The sequence below is a fragment of the Monodelphis domestica genome, chromosome 1 (genome assembly GCF_027887165.1).
Source record: "Monodelphis domestica isolate mMonDom1 chromosome 1, mMonDom1.pri, whole genome shotgun sequence".
Classification (NCBI taxonomy): Eukaryota; Metazoa; Chordata; class Mammalia; order Didelphimorphia; family Didelphidae; genus Monodelphis; species Monodelphis domestica.
Genome location: NC_077227.1, coordinates 723037986 through 723052171, shown reverse-complemented (window position 1 = coordinate 723052171; position 14186 = coordinate 723037986). Strand labels below are relative to the sequence as shown.

The 14186-nt window shown below is 42.1% G+C and overlaps 1 gene segment (V, D, J or C); it reads left to right on the top strand.

The window, feature by feature from the left end:
* Positions 1-2287: 2287 nt before the first annotated feature.
* LOC100618527 (immunoglobulin kappa variable 3-11-like) lies at positions 2288-4259 on the top strand. The segment is given in 3 exon segments: positions 2288-2420; positions 2676-3207; positions 3892-4259. Coding segments are annotated over 2 exon segments (369 nt in total).
* The last annotated feature ends 9927 nt before the right edge of the window (positions 4260-14186 follow it).

Below are 14186 nucleotides of genomic sequence, written 5' to 3'. Positions count from 1 at the left end.
CAGCAGAGTCAGAAAGTTGAAGCAGAAGCCTGAAGCCTGTTGGAGGAGAAGCTTGATGGAATAAAGAGTGTTAGAAGCCTGCTGGTGCGAAGTGTCGTTCTGTAAACCCTTTTGTGTTCTACTGCACCTTCCTTCAACAAGCTCCCAAATGAGCACATTACATTTATATATATATATATATATATATATATATATATATATATATATATATATATATAAAGAGAGAGAGAGAGAGAGAGAGAGAGAGAGAGAGAGAGAGAGAGAGAGAGAGAACAAACTTTGGCTTCTTCTTATACCAGTTAGAATTTCTAAGTCCCAGCCAGGGGAAGAGAGTCTCAAGAAGTTGGACCTTTCCTGGAGGCTTCACGCCTTCAGAAAGGCAGGGTCACTAAGTCAGCTTTTCACTCACCAAGGGTAACAGTCCAAAAGAAGTCTGGGTGTCAGTCTTCCAGTTGCTCCTCCATCCTTCACTCTAAGCTCAGTTGACTGACTGTGACAAAGAATGACTCTTTAATCTCTGAAACTCTTCTTTTTAAAGATCTTTTTCTCTTATGTCACCTCCTCTAAATTTTCATGTCTACCAATCACAGCAGATGCTTTTTTCCAGGACTGCCCATTCTTTAGTTCTCACCTTCTTCAGTTAGATTATATCTTTTTTGGGTTACTTAACACCTCTGATGTTAAGTTCACCTTTTGGAGTTACTTAACACCTTTTTGTAGTTAAACTCTAAAAATAGATTGTAGCTTAAAATTCTAGCTTCACTATAAAGTAAGAGCTAAGTATCTTCATTGTTACAATCAGGAGATATCTAAATCCAATCTTCACAAGATCCTGGGTTCGAATATTGCCTCAGACACTCCCTAGCTGTGTAACCCTGGGTAAATCACTTCACCCCTATTGACTATCCCTTACCACTCTTCTGCCTTGAAACCAATACATAATATTGATTCTAAGACAGAAAATAAGGGTGCTAAAAATAATCAACAACAAAAAATGAGTTGGGGAAGGCCAACGGAAATTGTGATAAGTGGGCCAATGGACACGGTCTTTTGGCAAGCTCAAACCATGCTCTATTCAGGGCGGGGATCTGTAGATATTAAAAACACTGGTAAATATGCTAATTTAGAAAAAAGAAAGACAAACAACAAAGGTCAGGACCTCAAGCCTCTGAGCCTCTGGAGGAGCCTCTGCAGGGAGGGCTCTTGACTAATGGACAATATTATAGCACATGTGGGGAGGTTTTCCTTTACCATTTCTCATGTTCTGGATTGTGAATTATTTGTGACCCTTTGGAAAGAATTGTGCGGCTTCTCTCTTTGGATCAGATTTCATACCTTAAAGTTCTCAAATTATCTGCATAGAATCAAGGAGAAAGAAAAATCAATTGGGTTAGGTGACTTGCCCAGGGACATACAGAGAATTTCTGAGGTTGGAATTGATTTCAGGTCTTCTTGGCAGCTGATCCAACACTCTTCATTGTCCCATCAACTGCCTCCAGAGTCTGAGGTGTCAATTCTGCTTCCATTCATGTCTCAGTTGCTGACTCTTGGGAGCTTGGATGCTTGTAAGGGAAATTGTGATTGACTCCTAAACAGAAAGTGGGCTTCAGTTACTGGGTTTATACATCACTTGGATAGACTAAATAATCTGGATCAATGAGACATTTTCCTGAGTGTATCAGGGTCTCTGTGGAGTCAGGAATGCCTCCATTACACAAGACTCAGAGGAGTAAGTGGAGTCACCAAAGGCACCCAAAGCTCAGCTTCTTATGTTTTCCTTTCAAAGGAGGAGGAGGAACAGTGACAAAACTTCAATATTAGCAAATATCTCCCCCTTGAGAATATTCTTTAAACTGCAATAAATTCAAAAAATCCACTCCCTTCTGTAGTGATTGGACAGTTATAGCACTGCCAATACATACATTGTAGAGGGAAAAGAGAAGCAAGTATAGTGGGCTGAAGGTAGAGGAGCAAATTCTGGATGAACTCTCCAGAAAGGGCCAAAGAAGCCATTGAATGCCACGTTGAGATCTTCTTGGTTTAGAGGTTCCATTCTAGAGGGTTGCCAGGCTCATAAGGAAAAGGAAGGCTTTAACTATCCTGGGATATTCCATCTCTGCATTGCAGAAGAAAGCTTCTGTTGATAAGGAAGATCAAAGATCTGATCTCCAAAGAGGGTTTGGGGTCACTGAAACCTGCCCATTAAACAGAAAACTCCTCCCACTCCTCTCCTTGGTCTAGAAGATTGAGCCCACATCCTCCTGGTTTGCATGGCTCCTGCTGAGGAAATGAGGCCAGCTGGGGAGGGCAGCTATAAAGGGGCAGCTGGGAGGGAGCTGCTGGGGAGCCAGAGCTCAGGCACAGGGAGATGATGGGGTCTCAGGCTCAGCTGTTCTGCCTCCTGCTTCTCTGGGTCCCAGGTGAGGAAGGAAGATCTGAGACTGCCTTGGGAAGTTGTTAGAGGAGTCCTGGGAAGCCCTGCTTGTCTCCTGTCCCTCTGGGGAGAGTTTGGTTGTGGGTGATTGTGAGGGACGGAGGGGCCATCTGTCCCCTCATGTGTTTGGCAGTTTGGGTTGGCATCTGAGGTTTTACCTCACCACATTACATCAGTGATTCGTCCTGGTACATTGCAGACATGAATGTTTGTGACTTTTTCTTTGTCCTTCTGCTTGCAGGTTCCAGAGGGGCCATTGAGCTGACCCAGTCTCCATCCTCCCTGGCTGTGTCTCCCGGAGAGAGGGTCACCCTGTCCTGCAGGGCCAGTCAGAGTGTTAGTAATTACATAGACTGGTACCAACAGCGCCCAGGCCAGTCTCCCAGGCTCCTCATTTACAAGGCTTCCAACCTACACTCTGGGGTCCCTGCCCGGTTCAGTGGCAGTGGCTCTGGGACAGATTTCTCTCTTACCATCAGTGCTGTGGAACCAGAGGACATCGCAGACTATTACTGTCTACAGTGGGATAACTGGCCTCTCACAGTGATTCAGCTCTGAACAAAAACCTGCCCAGGCAGCTGCTGAGGGAGCCCCCACTGTCCCAGGGGCTCCTCCTCCCCCCACAGCTGGGACAGCTTGTCTGGGTTGCCTGTGAGGGCAGTTTGTAGGTCTCACAGGAGGCTGCTGGGACTGGGATGGATGCTGAGCCTCATCTTTTCCCCATCAACACTCATGGAGTGGCGCCTCCTCAAACATTGGATGTCACCCCAAAGGTGGGTTTGTTTCACTCACAGCTGACCAAGACTCCCCTTTCCAAATCTCAACAAGTGTTCTAGACTTTTTACATGAAGACCAGTAATGCAGAGAGGAAAACTACACAGGCAGTCAGGTGGTGCAGTGGTTAGAGCCAGGCATAGAGACAAGTAGACCTGACTTCAAATCCAGCCTCAGACCCTTCCTAACTCTGATATGTTGGGCAACTCACTTAAGCCCTTATTCCAATTCTCTCATCCCACAAAGTTACATCATAGCAGCACCTTCCTTCTAGGGTTGTTGGGAGGATAAAGTGCGATCCAAGTTTTAAAGTGCTTAGCAGTCATCCTGACCCTTAATAAGCATTATAGAAATGAGAGCTATCTTTAATATTATTATTATTATATTGAGTATATATTGTGAATTGATGCCATTATTCTGGAAGGTTTTGGAATTATGCCCAAAGGGTTTTAAAAGAATGTATGCCCTTCCATCCAGCAATAACATTTTTATATCTTAAAGAGATAAAAAAAATTGAAAGCTGTTTTTACAAAATATTCATAGCTGCACTTTTTGTGGTGATAAAAAATTGAAAAATGAAGGGGTGTCCCTCGATTGGGGAATGCCTGAACAAATTGTGGTATATTGGGGTGATGGAATACTATTGTGCTATAACGAATGATGAACTGTTTGATTTCTTTAAGAACTGGAAAGACCTTCATGATCTGATGCGGTATGCAATGAGCAGAAACAGGAGAACATTTCACACAGTGACTGAAATGCTGTGAGATGATCAAATGTAACAGACATTTCTACTAGCAGCAACTCAATGATCCAGGGCAATCCCAAGAGACTGATGAGAAAGAACGCTCTCCACATCCAGAGAAAGAACTGTAGGAGTTGAAACACAGAAGAAAAATATGATTGTTCATGTGGTTCAATGGAAATAGTCTTGGGGGTTTGGCTTCTAATGATCACTCTATTGCAAATATTAATAATATGAAAATCAGTTTTAAACATGTAAAACCCAGTGGAATTGCTTGTCAGCTCCAGAAGTGGGGAGTGAAGAGGGGAAGGAAAGAAAATGTATCATGGAAACATGGAAAATGTTCTAAATAAAAAAATCATTTTTTTAGTCAAGTTTTTGTTAGATCTCTGTACTCTAAGGGAAACTTATTTATCTTTGTGATTGATTCTATGTAGATGATTTGGGAACCTCAAGATATGAATTCCAACCAAAAGAGAAGCCACAAGATACTTTCCAAAGCACCTAGGGGCAAAAGGTTCACAATCCAGAATGTGATATATGGCAAAGGGAAGTTTCCACACTTGGGCAATAATGTTACCCATCAGTCTGCAGCCCTCCCAGCAGAGAGCCCTCCACAGGCTCAGCGGTTTGGGGTTCTACCATGCCAGGGCAACACTTGGACTATTAGAGCTTCGCATCATCAGTCCTCCTCTCTCATGCCCCTCAGTGGTGAAAATGATGAAATTAGTCACAATCCCATCAACTTAGACATGACTTTTGTTTGAAAGCACACAAGAAGTGGAGCAAACAGAAACTTCCTAGATACCAGGGATAAAGAACAGCAGTGGGAATGCCAGGAAGAGGCTTAGTGGGCTGAGGGGAGATGAAAGTACAAGTGAGGAAGGTTCCAAGAGCTCCTGAGAGGCCTCTTACATGGCAGGTGTGCCCAGAAAAGGAAAGTTTCATGGTAATGAAGATACCCTGTTATTATGGCCCAGTAAAGGAGAGGTGATGTTGGTGTGTCTCCATCCCAGATGGGTCAGTGACTAGAGATGGGGCTGTGTGGGAAAGGAGAAAGACATCACTAGCTGGAGGCTGAGAACAACCAGAGGATTCCAGCAAACCAGAGTTCAGGGATGGTGGATTAGATGTTTGTAGACACAAATGACCTCCCTTTGCTGGGAGCAGAGTTGACAAGCAATTCTACTGGGTTATATATGTATTATCACTCAAAATCCATTTCCTTATTACTCACATTTGTAACAAATTTATAATATTATTACATTTGTAATCTTTTAAAACCAAAACCCCAAATCATATACCCACACATATAAGTGATACATTTCTATCACCAAATTTGCCAATCTCTTCATAAAAACGGTCACTTTGGTACCTAGGGCACTGTGGATTCTATTAAGAGAGTATGGATAGCCCCAGGTATAACTACGGTAGCCTCTAAAGTGTGTACAGCCTGCTCTACCTGCCAAACATATAACCAACACCCTTTTTGTGGCAAAGCCTTTGGTGGGCGTCCTCTGGCTTACACAACTTTTGAGCACCTGCAGATAGATTTTATAACAATGCCAAAGGCTGGACAACATAAATTTTGTCTAGTCATAGTAGACTAACTGACCAGATGGCTGGAACCATTTCCTACAGTCGAAGCCATGGCGACTTTTGTTGCTAAGGTGCTTTTTTATTTTTAATTTTATTTGATCATTTCCAAGCATTATTCGTTAAAGACATAGATCATTTTCTTTTCTTCCCCCTCACCCCCCATAGCCGACGCGTAAATCCACTGGGCATTAGATGTTTTCTTGATTTGAACCCATTGCTATGTTGATAGTATTTGCATTAGAGTGTTCATTTAGAGTCTCTCCTCTGTCATGTCCCCTCAACCTCTGTATTCAGGCAGTTGCTTTTCCTCGGTGTTTCCACTCCCATAGTTTATCCTTTGCTTATGAATGGTGTTTTTTTCTCCTGGATCCCTGCAAGTTGTTCAGGGAAATTACACCGCCACTAATGGAGAAGTCCATTATGTTCGATTATACCACAGTGTATTAGTCTCTGTGTACAATGTTCTCCTGGTTCTGCTCCTCTCACTCTGCATCACTTCCTGGAAGTCATTCCAGTCTCCATGGAATTCCTCCACTTTATTATTCCTTTTAGCACAATAGTATTCCATCACCAACATATACCACAATTTGTTCAGCCATTCCCCAATTTATGGGCATCCCCTCGTTTTCCAGTTTTTGACCACCACAAAGAGCGCAGCTATGAATATTTTTGTACAAGTCTTTGTGTCCATTATCTCTTTGGGGTACAGACCCAGCAGTGCTATAGCTGGATCAAAGGGCAGACAGTCTTTTATTGCCCTTTGGGCATAGTTCCAAATTGCCCGCCAGAATGGCTGGATCAGTTCACAACTCCACCAGCAATGAATTAATGTCCCCACTTTGCCACATCCCCTCCAGCATTCATTACTTTCCTTTGCTGTAATGTTAGCCAATCTGCTAGGTGTGAGGTGATACCTCAGAGTTGTTTTGATTTGCATCTCTCTGATTATAAGAGATGTAGAACACTTCTTCATGTGCTTGTTAATAGTTTTGATTTCTTTATCTGAGAACTGCCTATCCATGTCCGTTGCCCATTTATCAATTGGAGAATGGCTTGATTTTTTGTACAATTGATTTAGCTCATTATAAATATGAGTAATTAAACCTTTGTCAGAGGTTTCTCTGAAGATTTTTTCCCAATTTGTTGTTTCCCTTCTGATTTTAGTTACATTGGTTTTGTTTGTACAAAAGCTTTTTAGTTTGATGTAGTCAAAATTATTTATTTTACATTTTGTGATTCTTTCTATGTCTTGCTTGGTTTTAAAGCCTTTCCCCTCCCAAAGGTCTGACATGTATACTATTCTGTGTTTACCCAATTTACTTATGGTTTCCTTCTTTATGTTTAAGTCACTCACCCATTTTGAATTTATCTTGGTGTAGGGTGTGAGGTGTTGATCTATTCCTAGTCTCTCCCACACTGTCTTCCAATTTTCCCAGCAGTTTTTATCGAATAGTGGATTTTTGTCCCAAAAGCTGGGATCTTTGGGTTTATCGTATACTGTCTTGCTGAGGTCGCTTTCCCCCAGTCTATTCCACTGATCTTCCTTTCTGTTTCTTAGCCAGTACCAAATTGTTTTGATGACTGCTGCTTCAGATGCAAGTTTTAAAAGAAAAATTAGAAGCAACAGATAAAAATTTAAGAGACAAGGAGACTGAGGAAATCAAAAAGCTGAATACTATTAGAACTTACACAAAACCTACTTATAAACCAAAAACAGCACAGAGGGAGACTAGGCAATGCTTTTTCTGCCATAAGAAAGGACACCTGATTAAAGACTGTTTTCTGAAAAGGAAATATGAAGTAAACAACAAAACCACACAAGTCAGACACAGAAAGCAAAATTCCACTTGCTGTTCTCATTGTAAGCAAAAATCCACACAACAGGCAACTGATTTATAGGTAATGCAACAGGCTATTAAATCAGGAACCAAACCTAACTATTCTGACATGGTTAGGGGAGAATTATGAAGCCAGGCCTATAATGTGTGTAGTTTGGCACATGGAGATAGAAGAAATAATGAAAAAGAGACTGCTAGTGACATGGACACTGTACCTCCAGAAGCTCAGGCAAGCTCTTATCAGGGAAATTCCTTTGCTCCCTTACATCTTCATGACTCCTAGCCTAAAATATCCAATGACCCCTATAGAACCCTGACATGATCGTCCTCCTTTGATCCTCCTTTAGATTTAAGATGGACAGAGAGATGCACCTCCAGGCTACACCTTGATTCTATTGGGCTGTATCTCAGACATCTGTCTGTTCCCTAAAACCAAAGAATCTTTTATGAGGGTCATTCCCTATGTCTCCAGGAAGATCCCAGTCAGATGACCAAACCCCTGACCAAATGCCTGAGGGCTTACTACTCTAGAGTTACGTCCACATCATTACACAGCATCTGTTGTTAAGAGTATAATCCTCAGAGTTCTGGACAGGTAGAGAGAATGAATAGGACAATCAAGGAGACCTTATCTAAATTGTTCCTCGAGACTGGCATAGATTGGGTGACCCTCCTTCCTTTGGCCTTGTTCCAAGCCTGGAACACCCCCGGCCCACATTCTCTTTCCCCCTATGAGATTCTTTTTGGCTCCCTCCCCCACTGATCCTACCTAACCCTCTCACTTCCCTGACACCTGGCATCCCAAGGGACCTTAGGTCTATGCTATTGGGACTTGTGGCCCTTCATCAAGATATATGGACCCCATTAAGGGAGCTTTTTCAGGCACTACTACATACTGTGATGTTCCTTGAGAGATGTTTTCCGTGGCTACTTTTCCTCTGGATCCAGGCTATCAAAATCTCGCCCAGGATCCGACTCCACAAGAAGCGTCTTGAGGTCCAATTTGGTAAAAGCATCAGGTCCGACCTTTGAAAACAGGTTTCCACAGGAGTCCCACTGGGTTGGCCTGTTTCCATAGAAGCCTCCCTAAGGAGATTCTCAGTGGGCACCACACACTAGTGATGGCCTGTTTCACCTCCTGATTAAGCTGTAGGTTATATTCCCAAATATACAAGATTAGGTTCTGTATTCGAGAGTGGTAACTTTCCCAGCCAACCTGATATAACACCATTCCTGACCTGGAACTCGAAAGGAGCTCCCAGGATAGTGCAGGTCTAGATTCCTTTATCAGGCAACTTTAGGTAGCTTCCACTTTGAATCCCACCCTGCCACCACAGAAACGATTTGATAGTCACAAAAACCAAAGTCTGGAATCAGGACTAGGAATAAATCCAATATCTGGCTGCCGCACAGAACCCAGCACTAAGATCTATGTGGGCCCTCCTCCCTGGGGACTCTGGGCACGTAGGCCTGGGAGAAGGCACTCAGCTCTGCAGAGGGACAGAACTTGAGGGTCTTTTATACCCTCTGGAGAACTCAGTACAGCAAGGCTGCATAGACAAACTGCAAGCAGGCTGCAAAGAGGTCTGCAGCCAGCCTCAGGGGGAGCATCAACTCTAACCATTACAAAGGAAAGCATGCAAGTAGGAGCTGGGCTTCCTGCGAGAACTTTAACATAATAAAAGAAGCCTCTAAAAAAGCACTGAACAGTTTTATTATGTCCACAGATCCCGCCCACACTACAGTTCCCAAACATTTTTAACAAACCAAGTGTGTCTAGGAAAGGGGGTTTCCTAAAAGGGAAGAAGTAAATCTGAGGCATCCATATTTCCCTTTGGCAGCACAAAGTACATAGACATGCATCTCAGATTCTGACTACAATGAGTATTCATTCTGTTTGCCAGTGGCTACTACGGTTTCACTGATGTGAAATACCAAGAAAGCCCTGCAGTCTGTCAAATACTCACTGAAGTAGAAATAATATACTGAAATAATAGTTTATTTTATTTTTATTTTAAAACCCTTACCTTCCATCTTGGAGTCAGTACTGCGTATGGGTAAGGGCTAGGCAATGGGGGTCAAGTGACTTGCCCAGGGTCACACAGCTGGGAAGTGTCTGAGGCCAGATTTGAACCCAGGACCTCCAGTCTCTAGGCCTGGGTCTCACCCACTGAGTCACCCAGCTGCCCCCAATAGTTTATTTTAAGATAAGGGAAGGAAGGGAAGGGAATAGGGATGATCTGTCTAAGTAAACCTCCCACCAAGTCTTGTTGGTAATTGGAGAGGGACCATGTCTACACTATCACTTATTTCTCTACCTCAAGTCCCCGTTCCTACAGCAAACTACACTTCTTTAACCCAAATTCCCCCCTTGGATGGTGATGGAGGTAGTTGGGTAGGAAGGGAAGCAGGACCAGGGCTCAAGGGGATGGTGTCCCTGACAGATGGCTTTGGGTGTCCTCAGCATCTCTGTAGGAATATCTCAACATCAACAGGTTCCACAGGAGCAGACAGTTGGCAGATGGATGACAAGGAAGGCCACAGGGCAGAGAATATCTGGCTCACGAGTTCCACCCTAAAAGACTAGACAAAACTCTACCTCCTCCCTCCCTGACTGTTAGGAGAAGCAATAGCCCTGTCACCTCTCCAGAATTCAGGAAGCTTCCTGCTTCTGTCCTGCAGCATCTCCTACTTCTCTGCATTTCCTTATAACAGAGTCGAGTCCTCCTTGGGATGTAGATGATAACTCAGCCCTGCCTCTCCTTCCAAGGATACCCCTTTTCTCATGTCCGTCTCTAAGCTCACTGTAAAGGCTCCACACAGAATGATGGAGACCTTCCTTGCCTTTTTTTTTCATCACTAGCCCACACTGCAACATGTGAATCATCCAACACTTGTCCCATTCTCTTGCCACTTGCCATGTCTGAAGCTAATATTTTGCATGATATTTTTTTTGTGCTTCTTCTTAATAAATCCTTGTTTCCATTTGTTCTTCTCTGCCATGTGCCTCTCCACTGACTTCTCTAAGCAGAAAAGGGAAAACAAGTCAAATAGGATTGCAATGATATCAATTAAAATACAAACGTTATAACCAAACTGAATACTTCATCACTGAAACATTCCAGTTTGGTCTGAGAGAGGACTTGAGTAACTGAACCTTCATAATCTCCTTCTGTTATGTTGGGTTGGTTTATGGGTTGATTTAATTAAACTGTTCTCCTCATTTTTGTATTTCAGTTTCTCTTAGGTTTATCTAAAACATGTTTAAATGTGTCTAATTTATATGAAAAGATACAAAATTTAAAAAAAATCAAAGTAAACAAATAGTCATAATACAGAACTTTTGGATGGAGCTATCTCCATTTAGAAAAAACCAAACCAAACCACTGTCCTCTTTGTCTTTTTGACTTTTTTGTTTTAAAATGATTTTACTGGGGAGCATCAGCTGGGTAATTTTTATAGTTTGATGTAAAAAGGAAAGACAAGCATTCAAAAATTTAAATTAAGCAAAGAACTTATGTTAAAAAAGTAATAGGAGTTATAAACACTTTTAGAAGGAAAAAAGAAGATACCCACTTCTTGTCATACACACACTGTATCAATTTGCTCTTGGCTATGATCTGAAATGCATGACTCTAAACTTGGTGTCCATCACTTCTCTGCCAGGAAGTAAGTTGCACTATAACAGAGATCCTCCTGAGTTATGTTGTATTTATTGGTCAGATTCTTAAATCTTTAAAGATATTTTTCTTTATCTTATTGCTCTTCTTGAAGGGTTTGTTCTCCTTTATTCTGCATTGGCTCACATGAACCAGATTTCTCTAAAATTATCTTATGTCATTTCTTACAATGAAATAGTGTTATATTCATTTATAACAATTTTTTAGCCATTATCCAATCTAAAGTACCCTATAAGAGTCCTAGGGTTTTTTCTCTCCCCATGCCCTTTAGACTCTCTTTTAAAATTAGTAGATTTTCTTTCAATTCTTGTCTACCCAGTATCTATAATCCTGCTCTTAACTGATCCTCTCCTTGTCATGCCTTATTTTTCTGCCAAGTTTGACAAAATCCTAAATGAGCCTCCTTTGTGTCCATCATAACCATTTCAGGAATGAAGTTCCTCTGATGCTAACTTTCCCCACACTTTCTGCCATCTTTGTAGGCTCTGCTTTTCATACTTCAGAAAGTGATGGGGAGGGAGATCCACTGGAAATTCATCAGCTCACAGCAGATGGAAATATATTTGTTGGGGACCAAGGGGCTAAACCCCCCCAAAACTCCCCTCTTCTCCTGACATTCTTGTAAGGGCTCATAAAGAGGACACAGTTGCAGAGAAGAAAACAACATAACCTTCATAAAGATACTGAGGGTAGGAAGAAACTCCCTCCAGGCTCTACTCACAATTAGACTTGTTGACCATTTGATTCCAGTAATGAGCTAGCCTGGCTCCTACAGTAAGAAGTAATCGAGGAACTACTTCTGGCTCAGCAGAGTCAGAAAGTTGAAGCAGAAGCCTGAAGCCTGTTGGAGGAGAAGCTTGATGGAATAAAGAGTGTTAGAACCCTGCTGGTGCGAAGTGTCGTTCTGTAAACCCTTTTGTGTTCTACTGCACCTTCCTTCAACAAGCTCCCAAATGAGCACATTATATTTATATATATATATATATATATATATATATATATATATATATATATATATATATGGAGAGAGAGAGAGAGAGAGATAGAGAGAAAGAGAGAGATAGAGAGAGAGAGAGAAAGAGAGAGAGAGAGAGACAGAGAGAGAGAGAGAGACAGAGAGAGAGAGAGTGAGAGAGAGAGAGAGAAAGAGAGAGACAGAGAGAGAGAGAGAGAGAGAGAGAGAGAGACAGAGACAGAGACAGAGACAGAGACAGAGAGAGAGAGACAGAGAGAACAAACTTTGGCTTCATCTTATACCTTATATAAGATATATCTTATATAAGATCTTTTTCTCTTATGTCACCTCCTCTAAATTTTCATGTCTACCAATCAGAGCAGATGCTTTTTTCCAGGACTGCCCATTCTTTAGTTCTCACCTTCTTCAGTTAGATTATATCTTTTTTGGGTTACTTAACACCTCTGATGTTAAGTTCACCTTTTGGAGTTACTTAACACCTTTTTGTAGTTAAACTCTAAAAATAGATTGTAGCTTAAAATTCTAGCTTCACTATAAAGTAAGAGCTAAGTATCTTCATTGTTACAATCAGGAGATATCTAAATCCAATCTTCACAAGATCCTGGGTTCGAATATTGCCTCAGACACTCCCTAGCTGTGTAACCCTGGGTAAATCACTTCACCCCTATTGACTATCCCTTACCACTCTTCTGCCTTGAAACCAATACATAATATTGATTCTAAGACAGAAAATAAGGGTGCTAAAAATAATCAACAACAAAAAATGAGTTGGGGAAGGCCAACGGAAATTGTGATAAGTGGGCCAATGGACACGGTCTTTTGGCAAGCTCAAACCATGCTCTATTCAGGGCGGGGATCTGTAGATATTAAAAACACTGGTAAATATGCTAATTTAGAAAAAAGAAAGACAAACAACAAAGGTCAGGACCTCAAGCCTCTGAGCCTCTGGAGGAGCCTCTGCAGGGAGGGCTCTTGACTAATGGACAATATTATAGCACATGTGGGGAGGTTTTCCTTTACCATTTCTCATGTTCTGGATTGTGAATTATTTGTGACCCTTTGGAAAGAATTGTGTGGCTTCTCTCTTTGGATCAGATTTCATACCTTAAAGTTCTCAAATTATCTGCATAGAATCAAGGAGAAAGAAAAATCAATTGGGTTAGGTGACTTGCCCAGGGACATACAGAGAATTTCTGAGGTTGGAATTGATTTCAGGTCTTCTTGGCAGCTGATCCAACACTCTTCATTGTCCCATCAACTGCCTCCAGAGTCTGAGGTGTCAATTCTGCTTCCATTCATGTCTCAGTTGCTGACTCTTGGGAGCTTGGATGCTTGTAAGGGAAATTGTGATTGACTCCTAAACAGAAAGTGGGCTTCAGTTACTGGGTTTATACATCACTTGGATAGACTAAATAATCTGGATCAATGAGACATTTTCCTGAGTGTATCAGGGTCTCTGTGGAGTCAGGAATGCCTCCTTTACACAAGACTCAGAGGAGTAAGTGGAATCACCAAAGGCACCCAAAGCTCAGCTTCTTATGTTTTCCTTTCAAAGGAGGAGGAGGAACAGTGACAAAACTTCAATATTAGCAAATATCTCCCCCTTAAGAATATTCTTTAAACTGCAATAAATTCAAAAAATCCACTCCCTTCTGTAGTGATTGGACAGTTATAGCACTGCCAATACATACATTGTAGAGGGAAAAGAGAAGCAAGTATAGTGGGCTGAAGGTAGAGGAGCAAATTCTGGATGAACTCTCCAGAAAGGGCCAAAGAAGCCATTGAATGCCACGTTGAGATCTTCTTGGTTTAGAGGTTCCATTCTAGAGGGTTGCCAGGCTCATAAGGAAAAGGAAGGCTTTAACTATCCTGGGATATTCCATCTCTGCATTGCAGAAGAAAGCTTCTGTTGATAAGGAAGATCAAAGATCTGATCTCCAAAGAGGGTTTGGAGTCACTGAAACCTGCCCATTAAACAGAAAACTCCTCCCACTCCTCTCCTTGGTCTAGAAGATTGAGCCCACATCCTCCTGGTTTGCATGGCTCCTGCTGAGGAAATGAGGCCAGCTGGGGAGGGCAGCTATAAAGGGGCAGCTGGGAGGGAGCTGCTGGGGAGCCAGAGCTCAGGCACAGGGAGATG